This window comes from Papio anubis, chromosome 2 (genome assembly GCF_008728515.1).
Source record: "Papio anubis isolate 15944 chromosome 2, Panubis1.0, whole genome shotgun sequence".
Taxonomy (NCBI): domain Eukaryota; kingdom Metazoa; phylum Chordata; class Mammalia; order Primates; family Cercopithecidae; genus Papio; species Papio anubis.
In genome coordinates, this window is record NC_044977.1 from 18,234,793 (window position 1) to 18,251,786 (window position 16,994).

The window sequence follows — 16,994 nt, forward strand, 5'->3', positions numbered from 1 at the left end:
AATTGAAACTGGTTTTGATCATAGTGATTCTAAAAATTATTTCGGATTTTTCTGATAGAAATACTCATTCTTTCTAATTAATCACTTTCTTAGACTAAAACTCTTAAGGTCAGTCACTTAAAAATTAACTCTTGTATTCTTATCCCCACTTCTGGGTATAATTTGACAACTCATACTGTCAAATGAAGGATGCATTCAGTGAATTCATTGTATTTCTGCCATGGTTGAGTTTACAACTAAAGTCCACTTTTGATCCTGTCATTTTTTTCTTCTTTTACCCATATTCAAAATGTAGGATCAGTGTGTTTCATTGCCATCCTAGATCATTGTTTCTTCACTCTAGAGGCAAGAAGAATGGGAAAATGAGTTTCCAGTTGTTTTGGCTTCTATAGTAGTAGGTAACCTTCTGACAGCCCCCAAGACATGGGTGGCAAAAAAGACAATTAGATCTTGGCCATCTTATAAAGAATGTACAGTCACTTTGTGCATCATTCCTAATGATGCTTTCAAATACTACAATGATTCCAAGTAATTGTTTCTATTAAGCTCGAATAGGCCCATATTACTGATTGAATCTCACCTAGTTGCTCAGATGTGATGCTCACTCCAAAAACTTGTCAGCAATTCGAGTTCCCATCCTCAATGTTTAATATCCATCTACCTGGTCACCAAGTGACTTCTCTCTCCTTCACTGATGACGTATTTCATACCAAATATGTCACAGAAATTAGAGACTCTACATTCTGAATTCTTTTGAATCTATTCATTTGTCCTACCATGCCTTCCAATATCATATCACACAGGGACTAGACACTTCACATGCATATCCATCACCTTGAGGGTATTTTCGAAATACAGATTCCTAGACCTCATTCCTGAAATAATCAACTTCTACATTAAAACCTCACAATCTGCATTTTTCATGAACAAAAGTCTCCCAGATGATTCTCATGTGTAATCTAATTTGGGATCTCCTTGACCTTAGTATCAAGTTTCTAATTAGGATTCCTGAATCAGCTTCTCCATCCTGCAGCATACTTTTACACTATCAATAACTAAATTTTAAAAATATACTATTTTAAAAATATACTGGGCCGGGAGCAGTGGCTCGCGCCTGTAATCCCAGCACTTTATGAGGAGCTGAGATCGTGCCATTGCACTCCAGCCTGAGCAACAAGAGCAAAGCTCTGCCTCCAAAAATATATATACATATATGTGTATATAATATTATATATATAATATTATATATACACATATATGTATATATGTAGGTATATATAATTATATATACACATATATGCATATATAATATATAATGCCATTTATAATAATATATATAATAAATAATATATATAATGCCATGTATATAATAATATATATACATATATGCGTATATAATAATATATATAATGCCATTTCCCATTTTAAAATATTTGGTGCATGTTTATCATGTGAAGAATAAAGTTTGAGATTCTCCACATTACATTCATTCCATTTTTAATACAGGCCTTTCAAATATCTTTTTTCCTTCACCCTACATCCATATCCCAGACAGAAGGTTTTCCTATTATATTCAGTAGAGTCCACAAAAATTTAGTACATTTAGATGATGCATCTTTTTAAATCTCAATCTGTTAATTCCTACACAATTTTCAAACCAAAATGTATTATTTTTTCCATGTATTTAAATGCTCAAATATAGGGTGCATCAATTAGAGTGCTGATTAAAAAAAATTAAGAGGGCTCTGATAATTACATAGTTTATTTGAACACTTCTTCCCCAATTTCAACTCACAATTCCATTGCAAATGTTCCTTTACATTTATTTCATTTTTTAGAGGACATGCAGTGAGGACATGGAAGAGGAAAACGCAACATTGCTGACAGAGTTTGTTCTCACAGGATTTTTATATCAACCAAAGTGGAAAATACCCCTGTTCCTGGCATTCTTGGTCATATATCTCATCACCGTCATGGGGAATCTTGGTCTAATTGTCATCATCTGGAAAGACCCTCACCTTCATATCCCAATGTACTTATTCCTTGGGAGTTTGGCCTTTGTGGATGCTTGGTTATCATCCACAGTGACTCCGAAGATGCTGATCAACTTCTTAGCTAAGAGTAAGATCATATCTCTCTCTGAATGCATGATACAATTTTTTTCCTTTGCAATTGGTGTAACCACAGAATGTTTTATCTTGGCATCAATGGCATATGATCGCTATGTAGCCATTTGCAAACCTTTACTTTATCCAGTCATTATGACCAATGGACTATGCATCCGGCTGTTAGTTTTGTCATTTCTAGGTGGCCTTCTTCATGCTTTAATCCATGAAATTTTTTTATTCAGATTAACCTTCTGTAATTCCAACATAATACAACACTTTTACTGTGACATTATCCCATTATTAAAGATTTCCTGTACTGATTCTTCTATTAACTTTCTGATGGTTTTTATTTTTGCAGGTTTAATTCAAGTTTTTACCATTGGAACTATTCTTATATCTTATACACTTGTCCTCCTTATAATCTTAAAAAATAAGTCTGTCAAAGGGATGCAAAAAGCTGTCTCCACCTGTGGAGCTCATCTCTTATCTGTATCTTTATACTATGGGCCCCTCGCCATCATGTATGTGGGCTCTGCTTCCCCACAGGCTGATGACCAAGATATGATGGAGTCTCTATTTTACACTGTCATAGTTCCTTTATTAAACCCCATGATCTACAGCCTGAGAAACAATCAAGTAATAGATTCATTGACAAAAATGTTCAAAAGAAATGTTTAGATCTCATACAACCTCTCTTCTGTATTTACTAAAGCTGTCACAAGATTGCGCAAGTTAGAGGTGTGTATGTCTTACCAGCACTCAAAGATTTTGCAAAATTCTAGTACTTTAATGACCTAAGGTTTAATATATAGTAAACTAATAAATATATTCCTAATATAGCATTTAAGAAATTTTAATCATATTCATATCATCATTGAATAATGTTACCAGAAAACAAATAAAAACATTTTACAGTGTTGTATGTTATTCAATGTGACTTTATAAATGCATTAAATGCTAAAATAGTCTAGGTCATCTAATAAGGACTTGAGTATAAGTGCAATAAAAATAGTGACCGACCTCTTTTTAATTTGGATGTGTTAGGACCTTTAATAAATAATCTCATGTTAGACTTTAATCTTTAATTAGACATCATAGCCTGGAGAGGCTGTGATATCATGCTAAGAACATACCGTTTGTCTTGACCTGCAATATTCATAGATTTAGGTAAATTCGTCTGTACTCAAAAGAGGTCCTAAAAAGATTTTTCAGTTTCCTGGGCCTTCTAGAAAGTGACCTTCTTCTCAGCCAGTAAGGCTGAAAAGTTGTGAGCAGATATCAGGCCAGTTTTTCTTGAGAAACTTTCTATAGTTTGATTTGATGGGCCAATCCAAATCTCATGTTGAAGTCTGAATCTAATGTTGGAGTTGAAACAGAATGGAGGTGTATGGGTCAAGGGAGGGAATTCTCATGGTAATGGATGAATTCTCACATTCTTTGTTTCCTTGATGGCTGGTTATTAAAAAGAGCCTGGCACCCCCCTGCTTCTCTCTTGCTTCCTTTCTTACCATGTGATCACTGCACATGACAGCTCCACTAACCTGCTGCTATGACTGAAGCAAGCTGAAGCCCCCATCAGTAGCTGATGTTGGCACTATGCTCCTTGTACGGCCCGCAGAATTGTAAGCCAAATAATTCTATTTTATATATGAATTATCCAGCCTCAAGTATTCCTTCATAGCAACTCTAAATGGACTAAGGCAGGTCTTAATTTGCTCCATAAAGTTAATTCCTAGTTCCATAAAACTGTCCAGTCATTTCTAATTCTATGCTCATTCTCAAATATGACATTCCAGTCAAAGTTCTGGAAACATAACCAATGTTTTCCAATGTGTTGTGTCATAAGGAGAACAGATTCTTAATAAACTTTTCTAAATACCTCCATTGCCATGAAAATAAGAATATTTAGTGATAGTTTCTGATTTCAGGATAGATCAGCTAAGGAGAAAAAGGTAAATATGTTAATTCTATTTATAAAGGGTGTACTTGAACAAATTACTAATAAAGTTCATTTAAATCTTGTTAAATATTGTGATTTTATAGTTATCAGAAATCTCTCTCCACTTGTCAGAGTCTTTTCCATGTTTGTGTTGAGATTTTATATCACAGCTGCTTCCAAAAACTTTTATGATAGCATCAGCAGAAAACAACAAACTCTCAGTGAATTAAAAAAAATGTTTAAATGGCCAAGCTTACGGATTTGTTAAGAGTTTGTTAAGAGTTTATTACAACGCAATTTACATAGAATTTTGTCATTGTGTTCCATATAACATAATGAGATAATAATTAGAATTATTAACTGACCACAATATTTTAGTACATATCAGAGTTCTAGAAAAATAATAAAATTCTAGAATATGTATATTAATCACACATATTTCTAAAAGTATAACAAAGAATGTAAACATTGCTTTTATTGGACAATATGTCTCCTTCAATTTTGCATATCAAATAAGCCTCATTAGCTTAACATCTCTCTTCTTAAAAAGATAAAACAAATTCTCTTTAGCTATTCTAGGGGCTCATCTGGGAAATCCCAAAGTCAGTTGAGGTCAAAAAGAACTCAATTTAGAATTTTATTTGGAGAAGTTTGTTAAAAATACCAAATGACTTAAATAATTGGTTAAATATAGTCATAAACTGAAAGAAAACCAAAATGACAAAGATTTCAAAGGCAAATAGAAAAAGTGATGTTATTGTGAAAAAATAAAAAAGTTAGCTCTTTTAATACTGAGAAAACTCAGTTTTATTAATTAATCAAATACTGGCTAAAGACAATATGAATCACAGAACATCATCTTGATAAAACATAAAATCTTTTTGTTTCATAGGCCAAGTATTTAAAGGACCAAGAGAAAACTTAACCAGTGTCTAATAAGAGCAGAGCAACACGTTGTTAAAACTGTGATTTTAACCGAAAAGACCAAATTATAGTTTTGATTAGTTTAGTTTTAATATTAAGACACATTTTAAAAACTCATAATAACTTGAATTCTGGCAACTTAACTGCAAAATATTCTCTTTCTCTTCCAACTTTCTGCATCCATTTGATTTTTGTCTTTCATCATCTATTCTGAAACAACTTTTAGCTACCATCTGAACTAGACAATATTACTCCAGTTTTTTTTTTTTTTGAAAAAAAAACCACATATCCTCATACCTGGTGACTTTTCTTATAAAAATCATTTCTTAATTTACTTACTTACTTTGCATACAGGGTTGTTTCTCTTAAGTTCTTCAGCAGCTTTAATTACCATACATTAACTAGAATGATCAATTCTCAGTAACTTTATTTTCTAGGATTTTGTATCCTGAAAATCTACTGAATATTTTTATGAGTTCTCATGCTTTTTTAAGGCAAGTGTTTAGACTTTTTAAATAGAAGATCATATCAACTGAAAACAAGGATAATTTGATTTCTTCCTTTTCAATTTGGATACGCTTTATTTCTTTCTCTCATCTGTTCTAGCTAGGACTTCCAGTACTGTTACATAACAGTGGCAAAAGCGGACATCCTTGTCATTTTCAACATCTGAGAGAAAAGCATTTTATTTATTCCCCATTCAGTATGACACTAGCTGTGGGTCTGTTGTATATGGTTTTTGTTATATTGAGGTATGTTCCTTCTATATCCAGTTTTATGAGGTTTTTATCATAAAGGGATGTTTTATTTTATTAAATATTTTTTCAGCATCAGTTGAAATAATCATACTGTTTTTGTCCTCATTCTGTTGATACGATGTATCACATTGATTGATTTGTGTATACTGAACCACCTTTGCATCCCTGCGATAAATCCCACTTGGTCATGATGAATGATCTTTATCATCTCTTTTTCAATTTGGTTTGCTTGTATTTTGTTGAGAATGTTTGTATCAATACTCATCAGAGATATTCTCCTGTAAGGTGTTTTTTTTTTTTTTTTTTTTTTTTTAATGTCTGTTTGTCTGGTTTTGATATGAAGGTAATACTGGCCTTGTAAAATTAGTTTGGAAGTATTCCTTCCTCCTTTATTTTTTGAAATAGTTTGAGTAGGATTGGTATTAGTTCTCTTTAAATGTTTGGTAGAATTTGGCAGTGAAGCCATCAGGTCCCAAGCTTTTCTTTACTGGAAGACTTTGTATTATGGTTTCAATATTGTTACTTGTTATAGGTCTGTTCAGATTTTGAATTTCTTCCTGGTTCAATTTTGGTAAGTTGTATATGTCTAGGTGTTTGTTTATTTCTTCCAGGTTTTCTAATTTATTGGCATATATATAGTTGCTCATAGTAGGCACTAATAATCCTTTGCATTTCTGCGATATCAGTTACAATGTCTCCTTTTTCATTTCTGACTTTATTTATTTGAATCTTCTCTCTTTTTTCCTTAGCTTGGCTAAAGATTTGTAAATTTTAAGTTTTTTTAAAAAACAACTTTTTGTTTCATTAGTCTTTTGTATTTTTTGCATTTCAATTTCATTTATTTCTGCTCTAATCTTTATCATTTCTTTTCTTCTATTAATTTTGGGTTTGGTTTGCTCTTGCTTTTCCAGTTCTTTAAGATGCATCATTAAATTGTTTATTTGAAGTTTTTCTCTTATTTGATGTATGCAATCATAGTGATAACCTTCCTTCTTAGTACTGCATTTGGTATGTCAGACAGGTTTTGGTATGTTGTGTTTCCATTATCATTTGTTTCAAGAAATTTTGTGATTTCCTTCTTAATTTCTGCATTGACTCACTGGTCACTCAGGAGCATATTGTTTCTTTTCCATGTGATTGTATAGTTTCCAAAATTCCTCCTGATATTTAAGTTTTAGTTTTACTCCATAGTGGTTAGATTAGATTAGATTAGATACTTAATATTATTTCAATTTTTTGAATATTTTAAACCATGTTTTGTAACCTAATATATGGTCTATCCTTGACAATAATGTATGTGGTGAGGAAAGAACATATATTCAGTAGCTGTTAGGTTCTGAAATGTTCTGTAAATATCCATTAGATCCATTTGGTCTATAGTGCAGATTAACCTCAATGTTTTTTTGTTGATATTCTGTCTGGAAAATATGTCCAATGCTGGAAGTGGAGTATTATGATCTCCAGCTATTATTGTATTGGGGCCTAGCTCTTTCTTTAATATTTTTTGCTTTGTATATGTGGGTCTCTTCTGTTGGGTGCATATATATTTAAAATTGTTATATCTTCTTGATGAATTGACCCTTATATAACTATATAGTAACCCTCTTTGTCTCTTCATATAGTGTTGTCTTAAAATCTATTTTGTCTGATATAAGTATAGATACTCCTGCTCTTTTTTGTTTTTTCAGGGGTGGATGAAGTATCTTTTTGTTTTTAGTCTATGTGTGTCTTTGTAGGTAAGGTGTGTGTTTTGTAGGCAGCAGATCAATGGGTCTTGTTTCTTTATCCATTCATCCACTTCATGTCTTTTGATCGGAGAGTTTAGTTCATTTACATTCAATGTTATTATTGATAAGTAAGGACCTACCTCAGCCATCTTATTTGTTTTTTGGTTGTTTTGTTGTCTTCTCTTCCTTATTGTCTTCCTTTAGTATAGGTTATTTTCTGTGGTGATATGATTTATATTCTTGCCTCTTATTTTTGGTGTATCTATTGTATGTTTTTGGTTTGAGGTTAACATAAGTCTTGCAACTACTAGCTTATAACCCATTATTTTAAGCTGATAACAGCATAATACTTCATGTAAGCAAACAAACACACAAGAAGAAAGCTAGTAAGAACTCTATGCCTTAACTTCATCTCTCTGCCTTTTAACATTTTGTTGTTTCCATTTATATCTTACTGTACTATGTATTGAAAAGTTGATATAGTTATTATTTTTGATTGGTTCATTGTTAAGTCTTTCTGTTTAGGATTAGAGTTGTTTAAACACCATAGTTACAGTGTTATCCTATTCTGTGTTTTTCTGTGTACTTACTATTACCGGTAAGTTTTGTACCTTCAGGTGATTATTTATTGCTCATTAATGTTCTTTTCTTTCTAATTGAAATACTCCCTTTAGCATTTCTTGTTAATGGATGGGCCCAGTATTGATGAAATATTTTGTTTGTCTGGGAAAGTCTTTATCTCTTCTTCATTCTTGAAGGATGTTTTCACCAGATAAACAATTCTTTTTCCCTCAGTACTTTCAATGTATGATGCCATTGTCTCCTGGGTGTAAGATTCCCACTGAAAAGTTTGCTGCCAGATATATTGGAGCTCCATTGTATGTTATTTGTTTCTTTTCTCTTGCTGCTTTTAGGATCCTTTTTTTATTCTTGATTTTTGAGTGTTTGATTATTACATGCCTTGAAGCAGTCATCTTTGGGCTAAATCTGCTTGTTGTTCTATAACCTTCTTATACTTGAATATTGATATCTTCCTCTAGGTTTGGGAAGTTCTCTATTATTATCTCTCTGAGTAAACTTTCTAGTCCTATCTCTTTCTCTACCTCCTCTTTTAGGCCAATAACACATTTTCCCTTTTGGTGATGTTTTCTAGATCCTGTCAGTGTGATTCATTGTTTTTTTCTTTTGTCTCCTCTGATGGTGTATTTTTTTTTCTTTTTCATATGGAGTCTTGCTCTGTTGCCCAGGCTGGAGTGCAGTGGAATGATCTCAACTCACCCTAGCCACCACCCTCCAGGCTCAAGTGATTCTCCTGCCTTGCCTTTCTGAGTATCTGGGATCACAGGCATGCACCACCACACCTGGCTAATTTTGTATTTTTAGTGGAGATGGTTTCACCGTGTTGGCCAAGCTGGTCTCGAACTCCTGACAAGCGATCCACCCACTAGGCCTTTCAAAGTGCTGGGATGACAAGCATGGGCCACCAAGTCTGACCCCTGAATGTATTTTCAAATAGCCTGTTTTCAATTCTTTTTTCTGCTCAATCCATTTTGCTATTAAAGGGCTCTAATGCATTCTTCAGTATGCCAATTGCATTTTTCAGCTCCAGATTTTCTGTCTGGTTATTTTTACTTCTTTCAATCTCTTTGTTAAATTTCACTGATATCATTCTGAATGCCTTCTTTGTGTTATTTTGAGTTTCCTCAACACAGTTATTTTGAATTCTCTGTTTGAGAGGTTCCACATCTGTATTTCTGCAGGATTGCTTCTCTGGTGCCTTATTTGGATCATTTGGTGAGGTCATGTTTTCCTTATTAGTGTTCATGCTAGTAGATGTTCTTTGGTCTCTGAGCATTTGTTATCTTCATTGTCTGGGCTTCTTTGTACCCATTCTTCTTGGGGAAGCTTTCTCAATGTTTGAAAATATTTCAATTGTTGTGATCTAAGCTATATCTGTTTTAGGGGGCATCTCAAGCCCAGTAACACTGTGGTTCTTGCGGTCTTGTAAAGGTACCACCTTGAGGGTCTTGAACAAGATTTGGGATAATTTACTGGATTACCAGGCAGAAACTCTTGTTCTCTTCCCTTACTTTCTCCCAAACCAAAGGTCTCTCTCTCTCTCTCTCTCTCTCTCTCTCTCTCCTGAGACATTTGGAGTTGGGGGTGGAGTGACCCAAGTACTCCTGTGGCCACCACATTTAGGACTGCATTATGTGAGACCTGAAGCCAGCACAGTGCCAGGTCTCACCCAAGGCCTTCTTTAATTACTCCTTTGCTACTACCTATGTTCCCTCAAGGTACTGGGGCTGTTCAATCAGCAGGTGGTAAATCCACTCAGGCTTGTGTCCTTCCCTTCAGGGTGTCCAGTTCCCCCAGGTCCCGGGAGGGTCCACAGTTGCCATCCAGAAGCCAGGTACTAGAGGCAAAAATCTTAAAAGTCTACCTGCTGTTCTATTATATGTGACTGAGCTGGTATTTAAACCACAAGACACAGTCCTTCCCACTTTTCTCTCCCCTTTCCAAAGGCAGAATAACCTCACCTCTGACCAAAACTACAGGCTCATAGGCAGTACTAGCAGACTACTGCCAACATTCCCTTAAGGCCTAAGGGCTTTTAAGTCAGCTGTGTGTTTAGGTAATTCACCCACCTTGGCCTCCCAAAGTGGTGGGATTACAGGTGTGGACCATGGCCTAAAGTCAAGAGTTCGAGACCAGCCTGGCCAACATGGTGAAACCCTGTCTCTACTAAAAATACAAAAACTAGCCAGGCATGGTGGTGAGTGCCTGTTATCCCAGCTACTCGGGAGGCTGAGGCAGGAGAATCAGTTGAACCCAGGAGGCAGAAGTTGCAGTGAGCTGAGATTGTGCCACTGCACTCCAGCCTGGGCAACAAAAGTGAAACTCCATGTTGAAATAAATAAATAAATAATCAGCTGTGGTAAGTGCTGCCTGCCCTGAGACTTACCCTTCAGGGCAGTGAGCTTCTCTTCAGGCCAGGACTTATCCAGAAATCCTGTCCAGGAGCCAAGTCCTGGAATCAGGAAACCCCATAACCTACTTGGGTGCTTGACCTCCATGGCTGAACCAGTGCCTAAGGTGCAATCCAAATCCCCTTTACTTTTCCCCATGCTTTTTTCAAACAGAGGGAGTCTCATCCCATAACCACCACAACTTGGAATGTGCTGAGTCCCACCTGAAGCCAGCAAGTCTCAGAGTCTCTCCCAAGGCCCTCAGTATATTACGTGGGTATTGATGCTGGTTATTTACAGCCCCAAGGGCTTTTCTGTTAGCAGGTGATGGAGTCCTGTCAGGACTGGGTTCCTCCCTTCAGGGCAGTGGATTTTCTTCTGGCCAAGGGTGTGTCTAGAAATTTCATCTGGGAGCTCGGGCCTGGAAAGGGGGGGCAGCAACTCTTACTGGTGCCCTATCTTTCTGTGGCTGAGCTAGTATCCAAGATGCATGACACAGTCCTCCTCACTTTTATCTCTCCTCTTCTCAGGTGGAAGGAAAAAATCTCTTTTGGATGCACAAGCTGTGCAACCTGGGGTTAGTGTAGGGGCAAGGCTGACACTTCCTTACCCCTTACCCACCCTGGCTGATGTCTCAGTGGGTGATATGTCTCCCCAGTCTACTGACTCTGGACCCAGTCAGCACTAAGACTTGCCTAGAATCTTCAGTGCTTGTGGCCTAGAATTCCTGTCAAATTTATTTAGTGCCCCAGAGCACTTTAGCTTGTGGTGGCTAGGATTGCAGGCACTCGAATTCTAACCTCTGGGATTAGCAATTTCCCTCTGGCTAGGGCTGGTTTAAATGTTTTCTCTGTAAGGAGGCATCAGCTGAGTTTGGTTCAGTTTTCAGCTCTAATAGGACAGCATTGAGTTCAACAATTGCTGTGCTCTCCCTCCCCCAGCACACAGAAACACTTTCTGCACCAGGCTGACAGTGCTGAGGGGTTGGGGAGGGGTAATTTTGGAGATTCAAGACTTTTTTTTTTACTTATTCAGTGCCTCTTTCAGTGATACAAGGTTAAAATCAGGTACTGTGGTACTCACCTGATTTCTGGTTCTTATGAAGGTGCTTTTCTTGTGTAGATAGTTGTTAAATTGAGGTCCTTGTGAGGGGACAGTCAGTGGAGTCTTTTATTCTGCCATCTTGCTCCACTTGCTAGTCCTAATTCACTTGTTCTTAATGTGTGTGCATCAGTCATAAAAATTCCATGAGACAGTAGACATAGTGAGCCAACATCTCACATTATTTTTGCTAATTATATTCATAGCACACACATGTCAGTCATGAAGCCAAAAACCTAAAAGTCAAGTACATGAGTTTTTTGTTTTACTGATGTGCTTGATTTATATGAAGTAAACACAAAATTTCACATTTTGTCTTAGGCTGAATATCAGATAAAGATAACCTAAACTTATTTGACTAGTAAACCCATGTTGAATGGTAGTTGTATTCTTGTATTATATGCAATGCTAAAAACTCTAAAAAGATGTATATTTTAATTAAACCAAAAAACTTAAAATAGCTTTTATTTACCAGACATTATCCTAGGTCATGCGGACTTGAAAAATATTTTGGTTAGTTTTTGTTGTTCTAAGAGTTTAAAGAATTCTTAATTTATATAAGTATATATTATTCTATAAGCTAGTTAAATAGAGTTCAAATACAATTTAATTTTGGTGGTATCATCTAGAGTTAGAAAAGTGTCACACATACAAACATACATAGACATACATAAATATACAGAAAGAATCACACCTTATAGTGTTTATTCTAAAATTGTAGCCATGTGTCAGGTATAATAATACTGAATTCACTAGTTTATAAAAGAATACCTAGACTTGAATCGTGTTTCTGGTAGTTGGAGCAAGTTAAGATGTCTTGCCCAGTTGACTAAAGCTTCTTACTAATATTTGTGGAGAATACAAATACTTTTACTATTTTTCACTTGCCCAATTTACAAATACCTCTTTTTTCTTTCAAACATGTCATCTTCTTGAAATTTGCATATAGATTTTTAACCTGTTTACCCTCATACCCTAGCACAGACAGGCTAGAAGATGTATATAACAAAGGCACAATGCTTAGAATTCAGGCTTAAGTACAGTCATCTGTGAAAACAAACAAATTAAAAATGTGTTGGTAAAAACCCAGTTAAGACAAAATAACCAAGATAAACACCTTAAACAAAGGTCAGGTTTGTGATGTAGATTGAATCAATTCTTTCTCCATTATTTAGTGATTTAGTTCTCCATCTATTTCTGGACCAGAAAGGGAGACATCTTAAAAATGGAAATTCCTTTAAATTTATCTTCTAATGTAATCTTAAAATAACCAATTTGAAATAGTCTTTATGCCAGAAAGGCAAAAATATTTTGGGTATTAATTTGGCCAGATCATTAGCTTCCCAATCCAGCTTTGTTTAGTAACTAGATCAATGAATTCAGCATGGATCCCATTAATAAAAAGGACAAGTATTTTCTGTGCCGGCACTCAACATGGATTGACCAGAACGTTTTACAAATAGTATTTCTAATCTTTTCTTAGAGTCAAAGACTAGTTCATCCCTGTTTCTTTACAAGATTGCATGACAGACCAGTGAGTTGTTGAGGAAATAATTTGAGGGTGGATTCTAAGGGGTTGTTTGTTATTTTCCCAGCACTTTTTGTCTTTCTTTGGAAGATTGAGAAATAGATCTTTGCTATATATCTTAGGTACCACACATTTTGCTTCTGCTACCAGCTTCACCAGCTTCTAGTATCATTTGAATAAATTGGTGAAGATCAGGGAGTCTTGGATCATGTGATACAAGAAGAATTCAAAATTTCACAGAAATTTTCTGGGGCTTTTGTTTAGAACAGGTGATAGCAGCAGGAAGCAGACAAATTCATAGGCAGACAAGGGAAGGTCACTGATGAAACCCCACTTCAAACCAAAGACAGATTAAAGCCTGAAATCCATGCTACAAGTCCAGGATACATCCACGGACTGGATTGAGAGCCTCTCTTCCCATTTGGCACACTTTCCTCTGATTGATCCTCACCCTTCACCTATTTTACAAATAACTACCCTTCCCTAATTGGTGTTTTACACTGTCATGCCCACCTTTCAGTGGTGACTTTAGCCTTTTTTGCATATTCGCAAACCAATCAGCATGCACTCCCCCATTCTGAGCCCATAAAAGACCTGGACTCAGCTACACTTAGGGACTACCCACCTTTGGGTGAGAGAAGAGAGACCACTTGACTTCAGGTAAGGGGGCTGCCCAACTCAGGTCCCCCCTTCATTAACAGCTGTTTATCACTCAATAAAACTCTTCACCTTGTTCACCCACCAGCTGTCAGCATAAGTTCATTCTTCTTGGATGTGGGACAAGAACTAGGGACTCTCTGAATGCAGGTATGAAAAAGCCTGTAAGACTATATCCTCTGCCCCTGCCAGCACTCAGTGGCTGCCCCATGCAACAGGAAGCAGAGGCAGGGCCGGACCCAGCCCCAGGGCTGCAGGCCAGAGCGGGGCAATGAAACTGACAGACCTGTTATCATGCCCCATTTGTTGGGATGTGGACAGCAGGACTAGAAGAGTTGTTAGCATGCTTTCACACTGCCTCTGGGGCTTCAGGGAATCTCTGTTCAGGTGCCATCACATTCCCCTTGTCCAGATGCTGGCTCCCAATGTGGACACAGGTCACAGTACACCTGGCCCAGCTGCAGACTAAGCACAGATTCTGCGGTGAGTGCAGGATCCAGGCAGGAGGGCAAGGCAAGCACAGCCCACCAGGCTGAGTGAGTGGGATGTCTCCTGCAGCAAGCCCAGGACCCAAGTGAGGCCCAGGCATGGATGTCACTGGCTGCAGAGGTCTCTGACTGGTGACGTGACAGTCAAAACAATCCTGCATCACAGAGACATTTTTCACTATTGCTCTGAGCCAGATTTTGACCAACATGTAAAAGCAGTTAAAGAAGGCAGGCCTGGGACGGGTGCAGTGGCTCACGCCTGTAATCCTAGCACTTTGGGAGGCCAAGGTGAGCAGATCACCTGAGGTCAGGGGTTCAAGACCAGCCTGGCCGACATGGAGAAATTCCGTCTCTACTAAAAATACAAAAAAATTAGCCAGGTGTGGTGACGCAAGCCTGTAATCCCAGCTACTCAGGAAGCTGAGGCAGGAGAATTGCTCGAATCCGGGAGGTGGAGGTTGCAGTAAGCCGAGACTGTGCCACTGGACTCCAGCCTGGGTAAGAGATTGAGACTCTGTTTCAAAAAAAAAAAAAAAAAAAAAAAACAAATAAAGGCAAGCAGGACTGGTTGATCTGAGAAACTGACTTTATAAGGCATTCGTCTAGATTCTTCTTATCATTAGGAGTGAAAACATAACTGAGCAAAAGGTTTAGTAGATTCAGGGTTATGAGGTAAGGGATAATCCCCTGCAATATAGATGAAACTATCTTTGCAAAAATTATGACAATGAGAAAAATCTCACATAGGAAAATTATGATAGTGAATCTGACATAAGAAAATGAGACACTGCATCTAACCTTCAAGCTACCCTTCTTCTTCCCGCATGTAGACTGAACTAACTTTGGGATCAATTTAGTTTAAGTTGAACTAGTTTATGGTTTCAACAAAGATGATAACTGCGCCTCACAAAAGCCCCCTTCTTCCTTGGGAACAAAGCCACCTTTGTAAAACCAACCAGTTAGCCAACGTAAGGCACATGGAATTAAGCCAAGGCAGACATCTAGGCCTGCATGAGTTTGAAGCACAGGCACATAATTCTACTTGTTATATAACCTGTTGGTATAAGCTCATACTTGGCTTGGAGCCACTATTATTTGAAAAAGGTATAACTGCCCTGCTGACACTGCACAGGCTCAGCTTGCATGCACCCAGAGAGAGAGTAACGCTACTGAACCCTGTAAGGGAGAGCCAGTTGCCTTGAAGGTTGACAGGAGGGAACTAGGAACCAGCTTGTGCCCAGAGTGAAAGAGTTAAGCTGCTCTCCCCATAAGGAGAGAGGCTGGGGAGTGCAGCTTGTAGGCCAGGGAGTGCAGCTGCAGGCACAGGAGTGGTAGGAGATGCAGAGCCGGAGCAGACAGCTGACATAACGAAAGACAGTGTAAGAGAGCTGCTGATCAGAGACCTGCTGAATAAAACTACATTTCACCTGCCTACACCACCCCGCCAAGTGTCTTTCAGCTATCTGCCACCAACCCACTCCCCTCGGACCTCAGCATGGGCTGGAACCTAACCCTGGGCATGACATTTAGCATAGTCATGGACCTAATCACCACAAAGTTAGAAATTACGGCACAGGAGTCTTGCAGCCAGACACTACAAGGTTCCTAACCTCCCCAGTTGCTCCTATGATAACATTTTTATTATAAAACATACCTACAGCATGAGCTGGGTGGCGATAAATTGCAAGATTGCTTTGTCTAGTAAAATTTTTCATCAGATATCAGCTTGTCTGGAAGCTAAGCTGTTATGTCTGGAATTTAAGCTGTAGTTTGCATGAGGAAGACGACTTCACTTGGAGTCAGCTTCTGAAGGAAATCTTGATCTTTGGCCTTATTAAAATCATGTTTTAACTAGCTCAGGTAAGACCATGCTAATCAAAGCATTCAGAGCATCCAATTTTATATATAAACTGAAGTTTGTGTAAAATGTCAGAAGTACCACTTGTGGAAAATAGTGGCATCAAGTGTAATTTCAATTGTAAAAATCAGAACTAGCTATAGTGACTTAAAGTTTACCATTCTGAGCTTTGTAATACCCTGTAGGATAATCTGGATTTCTCATACACATCTAAATCCACAATGCCCAGTTGAAGATCTTCACTTTATCCTATAGGGAATCCTAAACTGTTCTTAGGGGAATTTCAGTTCTCCACACCATCCTCTCCTGGCAAAAAATAAAGAGATACAATTGGTGAACCCTTGTATTAAAAGCAAATTTATGTTAACAACATTTTCCTAAGATTGAAAATGAAGCCTCCATAATGAATCAGTGTGCAAAGAATTTCTACCTGTGTTATTGTCATTTCTGTTCTATTATGCATTTTTCTATGCATTAGAAAGTCTAACACTTACGAAGGATCTCCGTAATTTCTTATAATATTGGTAAGAGAGAAATTATTTTTTCATATTATTATTTTTAATGAAAGTCTAAAATGCTATTTAACGTATAAGAATTTTGTATTTGGTTTACAGCATACCAAAATTGCCAGGGGCAAATGGAACAGAAGAAGTGAATAATCTTCCTATTTTATTATCTAGATAAAATAGCTAAAATCTACATCTAAAATCTTATCTAAAATCTAGATAAGCAAAATAACTATAAAATAAAATTTTGAACCCTGATATATTATCTTTTAAATCCAACTCTAATGACTATGTAAGATAAATTCTGGATAACTAGAATATTAAATGCTTTAAAACTGGGTTTAAAGCTTTAATTCACTTCTATTCTTATATAAGAAATCTTTCTGATGATTCTGACATAAAGGTTTATTCTGTGTAGTCACATTTCTGAT

At 36.9% G+C, this 16,994-nt stretch overlaps 1 protein-coding gene and 1 long non-coding RNA gene across 2 annotated transcripts in view; one reads left to right on the top strand and one right to left on the bottom strand.

Annotated features, from left to right (window-relative positions):
• Window positions 1-235: 235 nt before the first annotated feature.
• LOC108584442 overlaps window positions 236-16,994 on the bottom strand; it is a 47,800-nt gene continuing 31,041 nt past the window's right edge. Inside the window, exons 3-4 of the long non-coding RNA XR_001899514.2 lie at window positions 11,509-11,762; window positions 236-339 (exon numbers count right to left, since the gene is read on the bottom strand). This is a non-coding gene — a long non-coding RNA (uncharacterized LOC108584442). The remainder of the gene's footprint in view (window positions 340-11,508; window positions 11,763-16,994) is intronic.
• LOC101016978 (olfactory receptor 5H14-like) lies at window positions 1,411-3,027 on the top strand. The gene has a single exon (XM_021933962.2). It carries the CDS (start codon window positions 1,857-1,859, stop codon window positions 2,784-2,786), a length of 930 nt encoding a protein of 309 aa, XP_021789654.1. The 5' UTR covers window positions 1,411-1,856; the 3' UTR covers window positions 2,787-3,027.

Coding starts and splice junctions, on each gene's coding strand:
- LOC101016978 (XM_021933962.2), top strand. CDS start 1,857: ATGGAAGAGGAAAACGCAACATTGCTGACAGAGTTTGTTCTCACAGGA.